Raw genomic sequence first — 16,749 nt, forward strand, 5'->3', positions numbered from 1 at the left:
ATTTTTTCGTTTGTGTCTTTTTATCGTAATTTCGTAAAAATATTGACGGTTATTTTGTGGTTGTGTCTCTTTATCGCAAGTTTCGGTTAAAATATTGACAAGTTTTTTTTATTCGTATCTTTCCATCGTAACTTTCCGTTAATATTCGCGGTTATTTTTTCGGTTACCGTCTTTTTATCGCAACTTTTTGTTAGTGTCTTTTCAACTTTTCCTTAACATTGATTGTTATTTTTCCGTTAGTGTTTTTATCGCAAATTTTCATAAAAATATTGAAAGTTAATTTTCCTTAGTTGTGTCTTTTTATTGCAACTTTCCGTTAAAATATTGACGGTCATTTTTTCGATTGTTTTATTTATTTAAAATTTCCGTTAGAATATCGACAGTTACTATTATCGTTCATGTTTCTTCATCGTAACTTTTCGTTGGTTTATGTTTTGTCTTCATCGTAATTTCTTTTTATAAAATGTGATTTGTTTTAAAGGAAATCATTATATAATCATATTTAGTATATTTCCCCTGCGAGGGGAGGGGGTCTGAGTCCTACTTATAATTGACAATAAAAATACATAAATAAACTTATATAATAAAATAAGATTTTTTCAAGTTCATGCTCTAAAAAGTTGACAAGTGGCGCTATATTTATTTGACATGTGTCATTTGCGTTAAATTTAAATACAGTATTTTCATATTCACTTTGTTTAGTTATAGTTTTCTGCTAAAACAATCTCTTAACATTTTGCAATGCCCTTTTTGTAATTCATTATTTTTCCTAATAATGTATCATTTATCAATATTTCATTAAATTAACATAACATTAGAATTTCTTAGGAATTAAAGAAAACAATATTAGTTTTATAACTTTCAAGCCAAAGATCTAATAATTTTTCTCTAAAATAACTTCAAGATAAAAATATATATGAATATATTATAATATGTGTTTGTTGACAATATGATATTTTATTTATCTTTAATAATAATCAGAATCACAATTTATTGCATATTTATTCTTTAAAATGTAACTCCCATAATGTTTGACAAAATAAAATAACTCAACATATAAAAACACTATAATGGATTAACTACCATCTAGTTTATGTTTTAGTGGAAAACATATGTTTTTACATTTACAACAAAAAGAAACACTCAAAATATTTATACCATATTGTACTAACTGTCATTCTCTTTATATCTTTTGTGGAAAACATATTTTATTACATTTTAGAAAATAAAAATAAAACACAAACAAAAATATATAAAAAACACAATCATGATAATTTATATTTCTTTAGTAATATAATCACATTATTTTTTTTGATAACTCGATCGGGTGATCTAGTTCAATAGACACCACAATTTCCGAGCCAGGTTGCAGTGATTTTTCTCCCTAGATGGTTCTCGGGTCAACGGGGCATGAGATCTGAGTAATCCCGGGGCCAAGAGGAGGCATATGAAAAAACCCTCACACCACACGGAAAGTCACCCATCCTTAGATTTTCCCAGCTTAAGCAAGCTTAACCGTGGAGTTCTCTCAGGACGTTTGACCGAATATATAAGTATACTTTGGTGATATAGTCGGTGAAATCACTTCTTTTAAACCTCTACGCATACACAACCATATTCTAGAAACCGGGGTATTACATTTACCTTCACTTTCTTCTTCTTCTTCATGTTTTGAAGTTGACAAATATTATTTACAAAATGCATGTTTAGTCAAGTTGCTAAAATTCATATTAGTCTTTAAATGTATTTTAGTTTTTCAGTCAAAAGACCAAAAGTGAGTACTTAACCAAATGACAAACATATCTATATAGGCAAATGTTCATTAGATACATAAGATATTTCCAGGTTGGTGCTCTTAATATATTCACCTTTTATTTTTATTTGTGGTTACTTCTTTTCGTTTCTTTCATTTAGTTTAAAATTTCAATATACAAACATTTCTCCTATTTGTATACACTTAATTTATTTTTGGTCAAATTTTTAAAATTTTGATCTTTGCAAATCTAGATAAAACCTTATGTACTAAACATGAACTTATAACTCAATTTACTGATCATAACAATTGAAAGAGTGTTTATCTTTCACTTATCATGTTGAACTAGGTGAGTGCCCGCCCTAATTAAAAAAAAATTAATTAAAAAAAAAAATTTTGTAATATATTTAATTTATCACCCTTTTTAAAAATGTTATTTTATAAGAGAAATTGTATTATGAAGGATGAAAATTAGATATTTCTTATTAAGTACTGCATATTGTTTGTTAATTTTTACTCATAGGTAGAAGATTTGAGTGTGTTGATGAAACCGCATAGTCCAGTGTTGTTTGAATATTAATAAACAAAATTACATATATATATATATATATATATATATATATATAAGTATGTATTTATTTTTGTTAGTATTTAAACTATACCGCACTTAATCCATAGTTTAACCACATCTCTAAGCCTAATTTATAGGTATGTTATATATACTTTTTTTTGGTATTGGTAAGTTGTAAAGGATTATAGAAGAGCATCATTTTAGCTTACTCGTGCATATTTTAATAAATTTAATTTTGTTTTTAACATTCGTTTTGTTCTCCTTTTTTGTTCTTTTGTAAAATTGTATTTTAAAATAACTATTGTTTTCAAATGTTTGCTACTTAATTTGTTCGTATTTTGATTTCTTACCCATATATATATATTTATTGATGGATGGTTAACAATTTTAACAATATTTTGAAACTACTCTATGCAATGATTGGTAATATAAGAGTTGGATTTTATTATATTTAAAAATTCTCTGCAACAGCAACAGAGGAAAAACATGAAAGTAAAAAAAAACTACTTGAATTTATTTATTTTGAAGCTTTATGATAGTTCATTGGCTAAAACATTATTGGTGCTAATTTTAATGAAATGATAGTTGCTGACCAAAACTATTGTAATAATAATAATTTAAAAAAAAACAGTAGAAAATTATTATTGAATTATTGTTTTGTGTTTTGGTATTTTTGTGCTTTATCCTTCTATCAGCCTTTACTTTTTTAATATACCCTAAATTGGTCCGACACAAACAAAGACTTTTTATGCTTCAGCCTTCAAGTAGGGATTTGTTAATCGTCTATCGATCTATGTTCATATCTAATTTAATTTGCTTTACTGTTGTTTGACGAATTTTATCTCGTCGGATGGCTTTCGCAATTCTCCGTTGTTTCTTAGGATGATTAATCGTCAAATCTATTAGTTGGAACTAAGCCTTCTGTAAAAATAAAATATCATTCTGGGGCATCGGTGAATCAAATGATCAAAGGTTCCAGCTACTGTTGTCGGTACATTGAAAGGCATGCGTCTGGAATATCAAAGTCGACAATTCAACATGTATACATAGTATGTTAAGATTTAACAAAAAATTACATTCGAATATCTGTAAATTTCATTTTTCTTTTTCTGTTACAATTTAAAACATGCACCTAATGTATTATTATAGTTGTCCAAATTAAAAACAATTTAATTTGTTTTAAAAATTTGATTTGAAAAATGCTAAATAATATGTTTATATGACAAACAAATGGATTTTAACTACAACTACTAAGAAGTATAAAACACTCGGCCATATATATACGAAAACCAAACCAATATCTTCACTCTCTTTTATCAAAAAGCTTTTAACCTCAGCTGTTCAATAATTCACCAATCATGGTGACCAGAAACATCGCCTTTTATGGATTCCAATAAGAGGTCTATTATCTGAACGCACTTAGGGTTGTGCTCTCAGAGTTTATCTCGACTTTGATCTTCGTCTTCGCTGGCTCATGCTCCGGAATTGCTTTCAACAAGCTCACTAACAATGGAGCCACCACTCCTACCGGCCTCGTCGCCGCTGCCTTAGCTCATGCTTTAGGTCTCCTTGTTATTTGTTTCTGTTGTCGCTAACATTTCTGGTGGCCACGTTAACCCTGTCGTTACATTCGGTGTCTTTCTCAGTGTGTCAGAGGTAACATCATTCTCCTCAGTGGTATTTTCTACTTGATTGCTCAGCTTTTTGGCTCAGTCGCCGCGTATTTCCTCCTTATCTTTCCCACTGGTGACGAGGTAACATCACTTATTACACTTATTGCCTTACTAAACCAGGTTAGTATTGTTTTCAATTTGATTTTAGTTGTAATTTCGATTATTGGTTTTTTTCTTCTTCTCTATTTTCTTCACAGTTGTTATTAACCAAGAATAGTAAATATTTAAGATTCGTATAATACAATAATGTTTCTATTATATTTATAATTTCAAGCTGAGACTAATGTTAATATTTAGATATTTTAAATAGAAAATCATATGTTTAGTAAATATTTACCAGGTAATGGAAGATTTGTGTTGGCAAAACCAACCAAGTGAGCGTAATTGTAAACTTTAAACCCAATCGCCTATGTCTATAATCATAATAATTTAATATCTTTAATAACACCATACCAACATATATGAACTTCATACGTTAAAAAATAACTTGAAAGAATCACAATCGTTATAATTTACCGTTTATTTTTCTTCCTATCATTTTATAAAAAACAACTATATTTTCTAATTGATCGACACACATTTCACCAGCTAAATTTGTTATGAAATCAACATGTTAGAGGATTTGTTACAAATTTAAGGTTAATAGTGCTCAAGAAAATATTTAAAAATATAGAAAGAGTGATGGTTGAAGTTCTTACTTATGATAGGTTCATATGTTGAATTAATTACTAATTATATTTTACTTATTTTAATAAGTCTAGGTGGCAAGCTCTCATGTGCTGATGTGTCAAGTTGTGGGAGAGAGTTGAGCTCCTTTCATATATATAATTTACGTTATATTTTGCCTCTTAAGTTTTGTAGTGACCATCATAATTTCTCTTTTGATGTCTTTGTGGGCAAATGAGGTAATCTAGAAAGAAATTACATGGATGAAGATGATATAGAACATACGAGATCTGATGAATGACAGATTACTATAGTTTTTCTTTTCCCTAGTTAATGTTGTTAATAAGGGGATAATTTTGCTAAATTTGGTAAAAGTACATGAATTATATATGATATGTGATTTAGTCAAGAAAAATTATGTGAACCTGATTAGATTTTACCATGTCTCAGGTTTTCAAGAATGCAATTTTTATTTCCATGGACTAGTTGAAATAGTTACCTATAAAATATCTTATGACATAAATCGATCTAGATATGATCTACATACAATTAGAACGCTTAAACGTGGAAACTTAATTGATGATATGCTTTATGGTGATCAAGAAGAAGATATCAACAAAGTGTTGAGATACTAACAAAAATAGTTTTTTTTTCTTGTTGTTATAAATATTGAGTCAGACTTTAAGTTACACGTATTTGCAAACTATAGTTTTGTGTTAGTTTTTTTGATATCAACACATTTCTATTTATTTGGCAACAAAATACTTTTCATAAGAGCATTTCTATGTCATATATTATAATTTATGTGATAAAGATAAAGATCACGATTTCCCGATTGACAAAGAAAATCTTATGAAATATGGAAAACATGATATGAAACACATCATATGTTTCTCATTCGTCAAGTATTTTTTATATGATATATAAAACTTTCTTTCTTTCTAGAATCCATGGCTCTTGTATAAGGTAGATTGTCTAACTCGTTACTCTAGATAGTATATTATATGAAATTTGTTTCGTAAATATTTTTCCTTAAGATTGGACTACCAATTATGAAGTAATATTTTAACTAATGTGTGGTTGACAAAATATAGAAAAAATCAAGAATCCAACCACATGTTGAGAAAAAAAATTTCTACTTCAAATACACTTACTTATTTTTATTATTTAGTCAACGAAATATTAATTTATTTATGGACATATTTTTAAAAATACCATAAAATTAATTTTTGTTATAAAACATTATTAGTAGTTTATATTTTTTTGAAAGTACCACTAAAATATATTATTTTCTGAAAATACCACAAAATTACTTTTAAAGTTTTCAAAACTAGATCCTAAACTCTAAAAAATAAACCCTAAACCCCAAAAAACTTAACTCAAACCCAAACATTTAATAAATTATAAACCCTTAAAATCAACTTTTTGTGTTTCAAGTATTTTTTGGGTATCTCTCTAATTTATTTATTTATTTCAGATTGCTCAAAAGAATAAATAAATAAAAGAATTTGGCTGTCTCATTTCCTTGTTCGGAATCGGAGAAGAAGGAAGACTAGATTCGATGTGTTGGTGAAGAAGATCTCGACTTTGTTCAAAATTCCAATTTCGCTCGCCTCAAAGATCATTCTCTCATCTTCTCGACTTTGATGCGATTGATTAAATATGGTGGATACGGTTATTCCCGGAGATATGGCTTGTTTGGATGCAGATTTGTTGCAGCTTCAGGAAATGTCTTCCTTTGTTCTCAATTCTAAACCTGGATTCACTCAGAAGCTCTTCGACCAGTGGCTTTCTCTTCCCGAAGCTCAGCGACAGGTTTCTGCTTTTTCACTATTCTTACACTCATGCTTCTTAGCTTACTCTCTGTTAGTTCGAATCTTTCTTTCGTAATGTTACAATGATACTTCGGTTGCTTACTTACTCTGTGGTGTTGAGGATTGGTGTAAAGTTTGAATCTTTCTTTGATACTGTTAGTGGGTATTACAGTGATGCCTTAGGTGGTTACTGATATTTGGTTGCTTAATTACTCTCTGGTTTCTGTTGAGGATTGGTGTAAAGTTGGGATCTTTGATAGTGTTAGTTATTACAATGATGCTTAGCTTACTGAGAATGGTGTAAAGTTCGAATATTTCTCTGATTGTGTTAGTGAGTATTATAATGATGCCTTAGGTGGTTACTTAGATTCGGTTGCTTAATTACTCTGTGGTGTAAAGTTCGTATCTTTCTTTGATAGTGTTGGTGAGTGTTACATTGATGCTTAGGTTACTGAGATTTACTCTGTGGTGTTGAAAGATTGGTGTAAAGTTTGAATCATTTTTTGATTCTGTGAGTTATGACGTATATTCTTATTTTCTTATGTGAGTATTACAATGAAGCTTACGTTAATGAGATTTGTTTGCTAAATTACTCTGTGGTGTTGAAGATTGGTGTAAAGTTTGAATCTTTCTTGGATTGTGTGAGTTATGACAATGATGCCTTAGGTGGTTAATGAGATTTGGTTGCTTAATTACTCTCTATTCACTGGAATCTCTAGTCTAATCTTTTTCTCGTTGGTTTTCTAGGTTGGATCATTGCTTAAGGATGCTGTAGCTGGAGCTCCTATCAATGTTACTGGAAGTGCATCGGGTTCTAATTCTGCCACTATACCATCTATGTTTCCTGCGGGAAGTGCTCCTCCGCTTTCACCAAGGAGTTGTGGTTCACCCCGTACAACCAAACAGAGAGCCCCTTCTAACTTAGGTTCTACTCTCAAAGTAGTCAACGAGCCTGTTAAAGAGCCTATACCTCAGGTTTCTTTTCCTCTTTTTCTTCCTTCTTTATATATATATAGTAATGGAATGGAGTTAACTCACTGATTTCTTAACTTGAAATGATTCTAGTTTTATTTCCAAAATGGTCGCCCTCCACCAAGCGAGATTAAAGAGCAATGTATGTTTAGAATCAATCACTTCTTTTATGGTCACATGGATGGCTTGCAGATACAAGGTTAGAAGTCAGTCATTTGTTTTCTACTAATTATATTTGAACTGTTTATTAACTTTTTTCTCCATTTTCAATCAATACTCAGAATTCAAGTTAGTCACCAGAGAAATCTGCAAGCTCCCATCTTTCTTCTCCACTTCCCTTTTCCGGAAGATCGATCTCAACAATACAGGTTTTGTTACTAGGTGTGTGCCGCTTCTTCTATGCTTTTTTTTTTTTTGTATGGTGCTTCCTCTTCATGTCTGCATAGTTTACTGAAACACCACCCAGTATAACAGTTTTTCGTGTTTGTTTCTACAGAGATGCATTTATTGATTTTTGGGTAAACGGGAACATGTTGATAATGGATACAACGACCCAAATCTTCAAGATACTAAAGCAGAAAGATCAGAGTTTCATTGTTAAGGTTATTTTCTTTTAAGATTTGCATATTCAGTCAGTCATGAGAGCGAGTTTATTATATTCCAGATTCTTTTCTTTTTTTCATGGCAGGATGATTTCAAACCACTACTCAAAGAACTGTTGGCGACGCATCCTGGGCTAGAGTTCCTGCAATCCACACCTGAATTCCAAGAAAGATATGGTTAGGTCTCAACTTTATTTACATTTTTAGTATCCTAAGTTATCTCATGTTTTCTTTTTCCGCTTGGTATTGCTTGAGTAATGGTGTTTAGTAATTGAGTTTGGTTGTGCATTTTATTCTTTGAAGTATATTGGTAGCTACAGCCCTAGTTGAGAAGAATGAGTGAATAAGTTTGCCACTTTGGTATGATGTACTTATCTAAATCTGTCAGATGGTTACCAGATCAATAGTATTTCTTCTTGATATTGCTTGAGTAATGGTGTTTAGTAATTGAGTTTGATTGTACATTTTATTCTTCGAAGTATATTGGTAGCTACAGCCCTAGTTGAGAAGAATGAGTGAATAAGTTTGCCATGTACTTATCTAAATCTGTCGAATGGTTACCACATCAATAATATTTCTAGTGAAATAAATAATTTTGATAATTGATGCATCGAGATACAGTAATAAATGTGGCATTACTCTGTATGGATTTTAAAATTTTTATAAGATACGGTTTCTTTGTTTTGTTGTGTTAGACATCATCTTATAACTTGCAAATCCATAAAGCTTTCAAGCACGGAATGAATCATCTTCAGTCTATGAATCCTGCAGATATAATCAATATCAGAAAAAATAAATTCTGGAGCTTGTTTATGAATCATGCGTCAGTTAGTAATGAATTCCCGAGAACACTTTGATTGCTTTCTAGATATCTGGAGTCCATATTCTTTGGTATTTGCTGCTACCGGTATCAAAGCTAAATTTTTAAGGATGCTTTTCTGTCTGATACAATTTGTATTTTGCTGAAACAGCTGAAACTGTCACCTACCGAATATTTTATTACATAAATAGATCTGGCAATGGTCGAATTACATTTAGGGAGCTTAAACGGGGAAACTTAATTGATGCTATGCTACATGCTGATGAAGAAGAAGATATTAACAAAGTGTTGAGGTACTGACAAAAATATTTGCGTGCTATTGTTGTATTTATAGTATTGTTTTTGCTCATTTAACATCACTTTTCTATTCACTTTGGCAATTAGATACTTCTCGTATGAGCATTTCTATGTCATATACTGCAAGTTCTGGGAGCTGGATACGGATCACGATTTCCTGATTGACAAAGAAAATCTTATGCGATATGGAAACCATGCTCTTACCTACCGGATTGTCGACAGAATATTCTCCCAGGTTCTGTCTAAAAAACCTTGCTCTTTAATGCCTACTACTTGAAGATTTTATTTATATTGCTTCTATTTTAAGAGTTCTTTCCTCGTTCAAAGTTATTATTGCTCTTAAGATGCATTGGTTTCTTCTCAGGTTGCTAGGAAGTTCACTAACAAAGTTGAAGGGAAGATGGGGTATGAGGACTTTGTCTATTTCATTCTTGCGGAAGAAGATAAATCGTCAGTGCCTAGCCTAGAATATTGGTAAGTTGTGATAGAAGGGTCCGAAAGTTGCAGACAGATACCATTTTAAGTCTTTTATCTGACACAAGTATACGTTGGACTAGGTTTAAGTGCATAGACTTGGATGCAAATGGGATTATTACGCGAAATGAGATGCAATTCTTTTATGAAGAGCAGTTGCATAGAATGGAGTGCATGGCGCAAGAGGCTGTTCTTTTCGAGGATATCTTATGTCAGATGATTGATATGATCGGACCTGAGGTTCAACAATATATCTCTTGTTTTCTTCTTTCTATATTTAGTATAGTCACAGAAGTAGTTTGTGTTCCCAGTTTTCTTTCTGAGTCTTGTGATTTTGTTTTGTGTTTGATTGTTTTTTATTTCCTTCCACAGAACGAAAGCCATATAACGCTGCATGACCTGAAAGGCTCAAAGCTCTCTGGAAACGTCTTCAACATCCTATTTAATCTCAACAAATTTATGGCATTTGAAACCCGGGATCCATTCCTCATTCGTCAGGTACTAATCATCTAATTTACCTTGCTACTTCTTCACACCACCACATGCGTCTTATAACATTTCTAATGTCAAACGGAAACAGGAGCGAGAGAACCCTACATTGACAGATTGGGACCGTTTTGCACATAGAGAGTATATTAGGCTATCAATGGAAGAAGATGTTGAAGATGCATCTAATGGAAGTGCTGAGGTTTGGGATGAGTCGTCGCTGGAGGCTCCCTTTTGAGTTCATAAAGGTAAGTCAACGGAAAACCGTAGTGTCTAGAAGATAAAACTAGTGGAAAAGGATTAGAAAAAAAAGAAACTGAAAAAACTTTGATGTTGATGCTTGTGCAAATGTTATTATTTCATAATATAACTTAATCATGCAGAAGAGAAATGTAAAGTCCCTGAGAAGAACATTTGGAGCTTTGTTGAGGAAGGAAAGTGAAAAACAAACGAAAAGCCGGTAGTATCCTCTGTTGAATACCATACTTAGCTTGGATTTGTTTTCTAACTTCTCTTTATTTGTTAGCTGATTCTACAGTTATATTTATTAACAATCGTCTAGATTTTACAGTCTTCTTCACCTGTATTGCATTCACTTTGCTCTGATGTTTCTATCTCTGGGTGTTACTTCATCATCTCCAGATGTTGAGACTTGTGAATTTCAATGCTATAGTTCCTTTAATTTTTGGTTGGTTCCTGAAGACACAGGATGTCACTGAGATGAGAAGAGGTTGGTTGTGTTATTACTATTGATCTTGAAGTGATGTCTTTTTATTTGTGAAATTCTTAAGGAAAAGCCACTTTGCTCTGTTCAGTTGATCTTCAAATCTTCACATCGGAATCGGTTTAGTTGGTTTGCGGTTGCTCTGAACTGTTTGTCAACCAAACCTCCCTTTATTATACTGAAAACTCTTTGTGCAACAGATGAAGAAAAAAGGAGAGGAGTCTTATTATGTACATAGTGTGGAACTCGCAAAGTTACCAGAACCGATCTTTATTGACACTGAGATAACCAGACATGACTTTCCCACCCGTATTCCTCATACCATCGATGAGGAAACACCAAGTGGAACCCAATGCTCCGACGAAGAAATCAGCTTCTGACGCCATTAAGAAGTTAACCAGAGGATAGTTTGTGCTCATCTCTCTCCCGAGGCTCGCTTCATACTCAGCCATCGACTTATTACCGACTTGTCTTGCCACTTCCGTGTAATAGAATCTCCAGTGAGCATAATCTTTACTTCTGTCCACCACTTCCTTCATCTCTGTAGAGAGCCAGATCCTGTTGAGCTCTGGAAACCGATCTCTGATCCGATCAGCTAAATGCATGTACTCTTCTAAAGCTGCGACTCTCATCTCGCATGCTTTGTCTCCCATCCGTACGTGAACACTCAGCATTGGCCTTGGAAGCCACGGCTTGTGATCCGACCACACCTGTTCCTCAATCTCTGTCCTCATCTTCTTATTCTTCTTTCTCCAATCTCCAGCTGAAAGAACAATCTTGGCAGCTTCTTTTCCAAACGCGGAATTTCGAGCAATGTTCATCAAACCGCAAGTGTATTCTGTTTGATATCTCATCAAGTATCTCACTGCTTGTGCTCTCCACCATCTCCGATCCATTTTCCGATGATTGGAGATTAAACTTCCGTTGATTTCTGTAGTTGGCTTCATATAACTCCAAGGCTTACCCCATTGCTTTGGTATAGCCCCAGCCCAAATCTCCTTTGTGCTATAATTTTGTTTCCCTGTAACAATCCCACTCTCCCACGCTTCTCTCTTCTTCACAATCGCAAAGGCTCGTTTTCGACACTCTTCTGACGTTTCCTGTAGAAAATAGCAAGACCAGTTTCCACGAAAAGAACCTGCATCAAAACAAAAGAGAAACACCAAATCAAATCCAAAGTTTGGTTCTTATATACACTTTTCAGCGTCTAAAACATCTTGATAAGAAGATTAACCAAGAAGATGTAATTTGTGATAGTTGCTGCTATATGTTAGAGTGAAGACTCAAAGGATTAAAGCCTTTATGTACCTTTGCAACCATCATGATCTGCTCGGTTGTAGTAATTTGCAACAAGCACTCGGTTTTCATTTATAGCTATCGCGAGTAGACCAGTCATTCCAGCTATCTGAGCTCCTATTCCAAAACCAGGAAGTGTTTCCCAATCAGCTACAAGGAACTTGAGACTCTTGTTTCCGCAATCCAAAGGATGCTGATGAATCCATATATCTCTTTGCACTCTCCTCGTTAACGGATAATTCTCTTCATCTCCTCCACTGATCTAAAACACAAGCTTTTGATTGTTCATTCACCATACTAATTGCTTGATGACAAAGAACAAGAAAAAGAAGAAGCATACCCAAGGAGGAAGTGTCCAGTTCGCCAAACGTGTATCCAAACGCTCCCTAACTCGAGCCTTCTCCTCACAATTCTCCAAATGTGGACCATTTGGTACATCGGATTTGTTAATACCTACCTTCTTCAAGAAGTCTTCTTCATTTAGTAATAAATTATCCCAAGCAGAGACCAAAAGTTTCACTTCATCTTCTTCTTCTATCTCAACTTTGTTCTTCCATTTCAGTTTCCGGTCTATACTTGCAACCATATCTACATATCAACAAATTTTCATTACCAAAAACCAAAAAAAAAAACATACATAAGAAGTTACCAAAAATCAAAATCTTTGAGACTCACTGATGATGTGAGAGGTGGAGGAATTGCAAGGAGGAAAAACAGAGGAAGAGGAGGTGAAGGAGAAGGCGGCGAATTCGAAGGTGCCAAGAGAAGTGAGAGCAGCTAAGAAGAGTGAAGTGAGACAGATTCCACATAGAAACCCAACTACACATATTTGACATGGAAATGAATTTCCAAGTTTTAATGCTCTCTCTGAAACCACTCTTTCTAATGACTTCATGCTCATACTAACTCTAGTTTTTCTCTATATTGGTCACTAAATAACCAAACCCAATTTCTTCTCCTTCTATTTTGTAACTGAAATTTTTTCTTAAGAAAACAAAAGATTTTCTCGGAAAATGCTTTCTTTTGTAGCCACACTTTTACCAACTATCAACCAGAAATCACATGATATTTCTCCAACTTTTTGTTTCTTTTCTAAGACAAAAATATATCTTTTGTGGAAAAAAAGAAAGATCAAGATGGTTCTATCAAATTAAGTTTGTTTCCTACTTTCATCAGTGGTCCATTTTCTTCATTTCCTGCAACAGAGAAAATAACAAAAGGTAAATAAAAATTCTCATTAAAATAGATCAAACCATAATGCCATAAAGGAAAAAAAAAAACACCTTCAAAATCTGATGAACCTTAGTACAATTATCAGTCTTTCTAGCTGAATAAGGAAAAAAATTTGAATATTATTTAACAAGGAGAAAAGAAGAAGAGAGAGGAGAAACCTATGAAACGGATTGTTATACAATTATGGAGATATTAAAGGAGAGAAGAGCATAACCGTTGAGCGTATCTAGACCTCAATTATTTTAAAAACATTTTTGAACTGTATTTAAAATCTATTTTCCATTAAAAACAAAGGGAATTATGAATTTCGATGAAAAAATGACACTTGGATTATAAAGAGAGAAAGAACAAAAAGCCTTTTAACCAGCTGGTCTGAAAATGAGGCAGAGAATCATAACACAAATCCACTACATACAAGCAAAGAATCCACCCACAAAGAAATATCTGTGGACATTTGTTTACTTATAATTTTGTTGAAAATCATGGAAAGGGAAAGAAAAGAGAAAATGCATTGAGAAACTAACTTTGAAGCTCAGTTTCTTAGGACATAGAAGTGACAAGAGAGTTTTGATGTGAGCGAGGTTGTGTTTTGTTGTGTTGTGGCAAGACGTAATATTGTCACTCTTTTTGTTTTTTTAGTTTTCAGTTATTTATTTTGATGTTTGGTGAAGCAATTAACTACGATTCGTATGGTTCCATGAAAAAGTAGAAATGACTTGATTTAAAAGTTTAGTATAAAACACGGGATAATAATGAGAATTTCTCTTCTTTTTCTTCCTTTGCGTATCAACAAATTGAATGGAAGCCTTTCCTCGAAAAAAAAAAAACAATTTAAATCATTTTTAAAAAAAATATATAAAGCACACTTCCAATTGGACATAGGCCTAGCAAATACAATATTCTTTTTTTTTTTTTTCTATTTTATATCAGATATTATTTAGAGCTAAGACTAACCAAAAATGTGGGAAATTGTTTACATAAGTAACGTGAAGCGGTTCGACAATATTCAACAGTTACAAAACAGAAAAAATTCCGGTTACCGGAAAAAGAGAAGGCATAGTTGGATTTGGGCAGTGAAACGGAGGCAGCGAACAGATCTAATAATACTGTCGTATACAAAGCCCACTACTTTGCAACACAGCCACCAGAGCGACAACAAGGACCGGAGCATATGAATCCTGACGCAAATCTCTTATCAATGACCGGACCTGCACCAAGCTTTACGGAATAAATCCAGTTTCCGACTCTCGGCCACCCAATTTGGTCGATCCCCCAACCTAGCAAAATGACCACTCATTTCCAAGCCTCTGACCTCCAAAACCGTAGCTCTGAAAATCTTCCAGAAGCAAAGCAATCTTCAATCTCGTCCGATGGAGACAAAAACACGGCGGTTAGGGAAGGGTGAAGGCTCAGACAACCCCTCCACAACCAAATCCCGCATAAGCCATCTCAGATCCAAAACTGGATCTGCCGTTAAACATCAAACACGCACCGGAAACCCACCTATCCGCAGCGTCTTCCGCCACAACTACAGCTTCTATCCGATCGGTTGAGCCAAGAAAGACTCCACCGATCTTCACTGACATCCATAACCAGGAAGACTTGGAAGAGAAGCCTCTCGTCCGCCAAGAAAGGGCCACCGCTGCCACGCTAAACGGAAAAACCACACCACTCCAATGTCGGAGAAGTAAGCTTGCCTCACTCCTGCATCATCTTGCAAATCTAGGACCTACCATGAAGAACGAAGGTGAAAAACAAAGTAGATCTAAGAAATTGAAAAAAGCTTCAGAAAGAGAGAGAGAAATGAACAGTAGAGGAACGATTGTCCAAGTGAAAAAATATACCAACAATTTAAATCATGCCAACGGTATATTATTGTTTTATTTTTGATATCTTTGTGACATTTATTGTAGATCGACATTGTATCTCGGGGATGTAATGAACGTGAACTTTGATAATCAATGATTAAAACGTGTTTGGAAGCATTTTTCTTTAAGAGTATTATCCTTCTCAAACTTTGGGTTACACGAAATATCTCCTAAGATATGACAATCAAAGTACTTTATATTGTTCTAGGCTAGATACAAGAGAAATAAATAAAAGTTTTGTGTGTTTCACTAAAGATTCTCTCAATCTTTAGTTTCCTGAATCTCTCTTGTTCTCTCTTGTTTACTTTGTTTTTAACACAAGAAAACAGAGTTATATATGGTCGGAAAGTTATAACGTATGTTTGAAACCGTACATTTATAATATAACCATAAAATGAACAATTGCAATGGTTAAATAAATAACCGTTGATTTAAGTAGTTTACACTTAAATATCCAACACATAAACACATAAACCAAACTCATGCATAAATATAAATATATAGAATTTACATATTAGTAATATTACACATCCAAACTTAATTGACGATGTGCATCTTACGGATTGAATCCTTCGACTCATTTGAACACATGAAGATAAAACACACACGAATTCACCCACTAGTCTAAGCGTTTAGCCTTGACACTATTATAAGTTATGTGTCCTTATCCTTTTTTGAGTGTATACAAAGATAAGTCCGAGCTTTTTGAAGCCGCTACACTTCAAACTCATATAGGTAGATCTTTTAATCTTTTGCACCTGCAAAATGTAATTTTTCAAAAGATCTATTAAGAAGAAAAGTTTAACCTAACATTTTCTTGGAGATCGAAGCACTTACTTTGGGATGATATAAACCAGTGCTTCAATCTCTAAGTATGGGCTTTCCGAATTGAACTTAGCCTCTAACGTTGTATTAGAGGGGAATTGGGTATTCCACAATTAAAAAGTCTAAATGGACTTTAATCCCACTCCTTTAGCCTACTTGATCACCATGTCTCTAGCTAATCCTTTTTTTTAAGTGATCCGCTAGATTTTGTAGGCTCCGAACAAATTCTATAGTAATCACCCAATGGATGATTAACTCACGTATTGCGCTATGTCTAACGCCTAGGTATCGCGACTTACCGTTATACACTGGCTATAAGCCTTAGCCAAAGTAGCTTGACTATCACAGTGGATAGAAATGAGTGAAACCGATTTCAGCCACAAGAATCTCGGAGACTAAGTTTCTTAACCATTCTGCCTCTCTCCCCGCAGCTGCTAATGATACAAATTCCGATTCCATATTCGAATTTGTAATACAAGTTTGTTTCTTTGATGCCCATGAAATGGCACCTCCTTTAAGTAAGAACACCCAACCACTTGTAGAAGAATGATCTTCCTCGTTGTTGATCCAATGCATCCGACTATCCTTCTAAGACAGAAGAAAAATGATATGGATCAAATTACCCTCGACCGCTTTCTCAAATAAGAGGTCAGTTGTAGTACTTAGGGATCAAAT

General features: G+C 33.5%; 2 protein-coding genes and 3 pseudogenes across 6 annotated transcripts; 2 read left to right on the plus strand and 3 right to left on the minus strand.

Annotated features, from left to right (window-relative positions):
• The first annotated feature begins 3,682 nt into the window (after positions 1 to 3,682).
• Positions 3,683 to 4,162, plus strand: AT5G28897 (annotated as a pseudogene). The gene has a single exon.
• Positions 4,163 to 6,108: 1,946 nt separating this feature from the next.
• Positions 6,109 to 10,936, plus strand: AT5G28900 (Calcium-binding EF-hand family protein). Its single transcript, NM_122774.4, has 13 exons — positions 6,109 to 6,478; positions 7,225 to 7,452; positions 7,543 to 7,648; positions 7,731 to 7,830; positions 7,946 to 8,051; positions 8,138 to 8,228; positions 9,023 to 9,164; positions 9,256 to 9,403; positions 9,533 to 9,642; positions 9,726 to 9,882; positions 10,015 to 10,140; positions 10,223 to 10,376; positions 10,512 to 10,936. Exons 1-12 carry the CDS (start codon positions 6,326 to 6,328, stop codon positions 10,364 to 10,366), a joined length of 1,611 nt encoding a protein of 536 aa, NP_198242.1. The 5' UTR covers positions 6,109 to 6,325; the 3' UTR covers positions 10,367 to 10,376; positions 10,512 to 10,936.
• Positions 10,937 to 11,012: 76 nt separating this feature from the next.
• AT5G28910 (alpha-(1,6)-fucosyltransferase) lies at positions 11,013 to 13,662 on the minus strand. Of its 2 annotated transcripts, none has more exons than NM_001036886.3 (5): positions 13,432 to 13,535; positions 12,824 to 13,344; positions 12,489 to 12,736; positions 12,161 to 12,410; positions 11,013 to 11,990 (listed from the first exon to the last, which is right to left on the minus strand). In NM_001036886.3, the coding sequence occupies exons 2-5, from the start codon at positions 13,047 to 13,049 to the stop codon at positions 11,107 to 11,109; spliced, it is 1,608 nt and encodes a 535-aa protein (NP_001031963.1). In that variant the 5' UTR covers positions 13,050 to 13,344; positions 13,432 to 13,535; the 3' UTR covers positions 11,013 to 11,106. The 2 variants fall into 2 exon arrangements, with proteins under 2 accessions (NP_001031963.1, NP_198243.2); NM_122775.5 differs by having other exon boundaries at positions 11,043 to 11,990; positions 12,161 to 12,405; positions 13,432 to 13,662.
• Positions 13,663 to 14,296: 634 nt separating this feature from the next.
• Positions 14,297 to 15,204, minus strand: SADHU4-1 (annotated as a pseudogene; the record flags this gene model as incomplete). The annotated part of the gene is made up of 1 exon: positions 14,297 to 15,204.
• A 994-nt stretch (positions 15,205 to 16,198) lies between these two features.
• On the minus strand, positions 16,199 to 16,706 carry AT5G28916 (annotated as a pseudogene; the record flags this gene model as incomplete). Its single annotated transcript has 1 exon — positions 16,199 to 16,706.
• Positions 16,707 to 16,749: the final 43 nt, after the last annotated feature.

The sequence above is a fragment of the Arabidopsis thaliana genome, chromosome 5 (assembly GCF_000001735.4).
Source record: "Arabidopsis thaliana chromosome 5, partial sequence".
NCBI lineage: Eukaryota > Viridiplantae > Streptophyta > Magnoliopsida > Brassicales > Brassicaceae > Arabidopsis > Arabidopsis thaliana.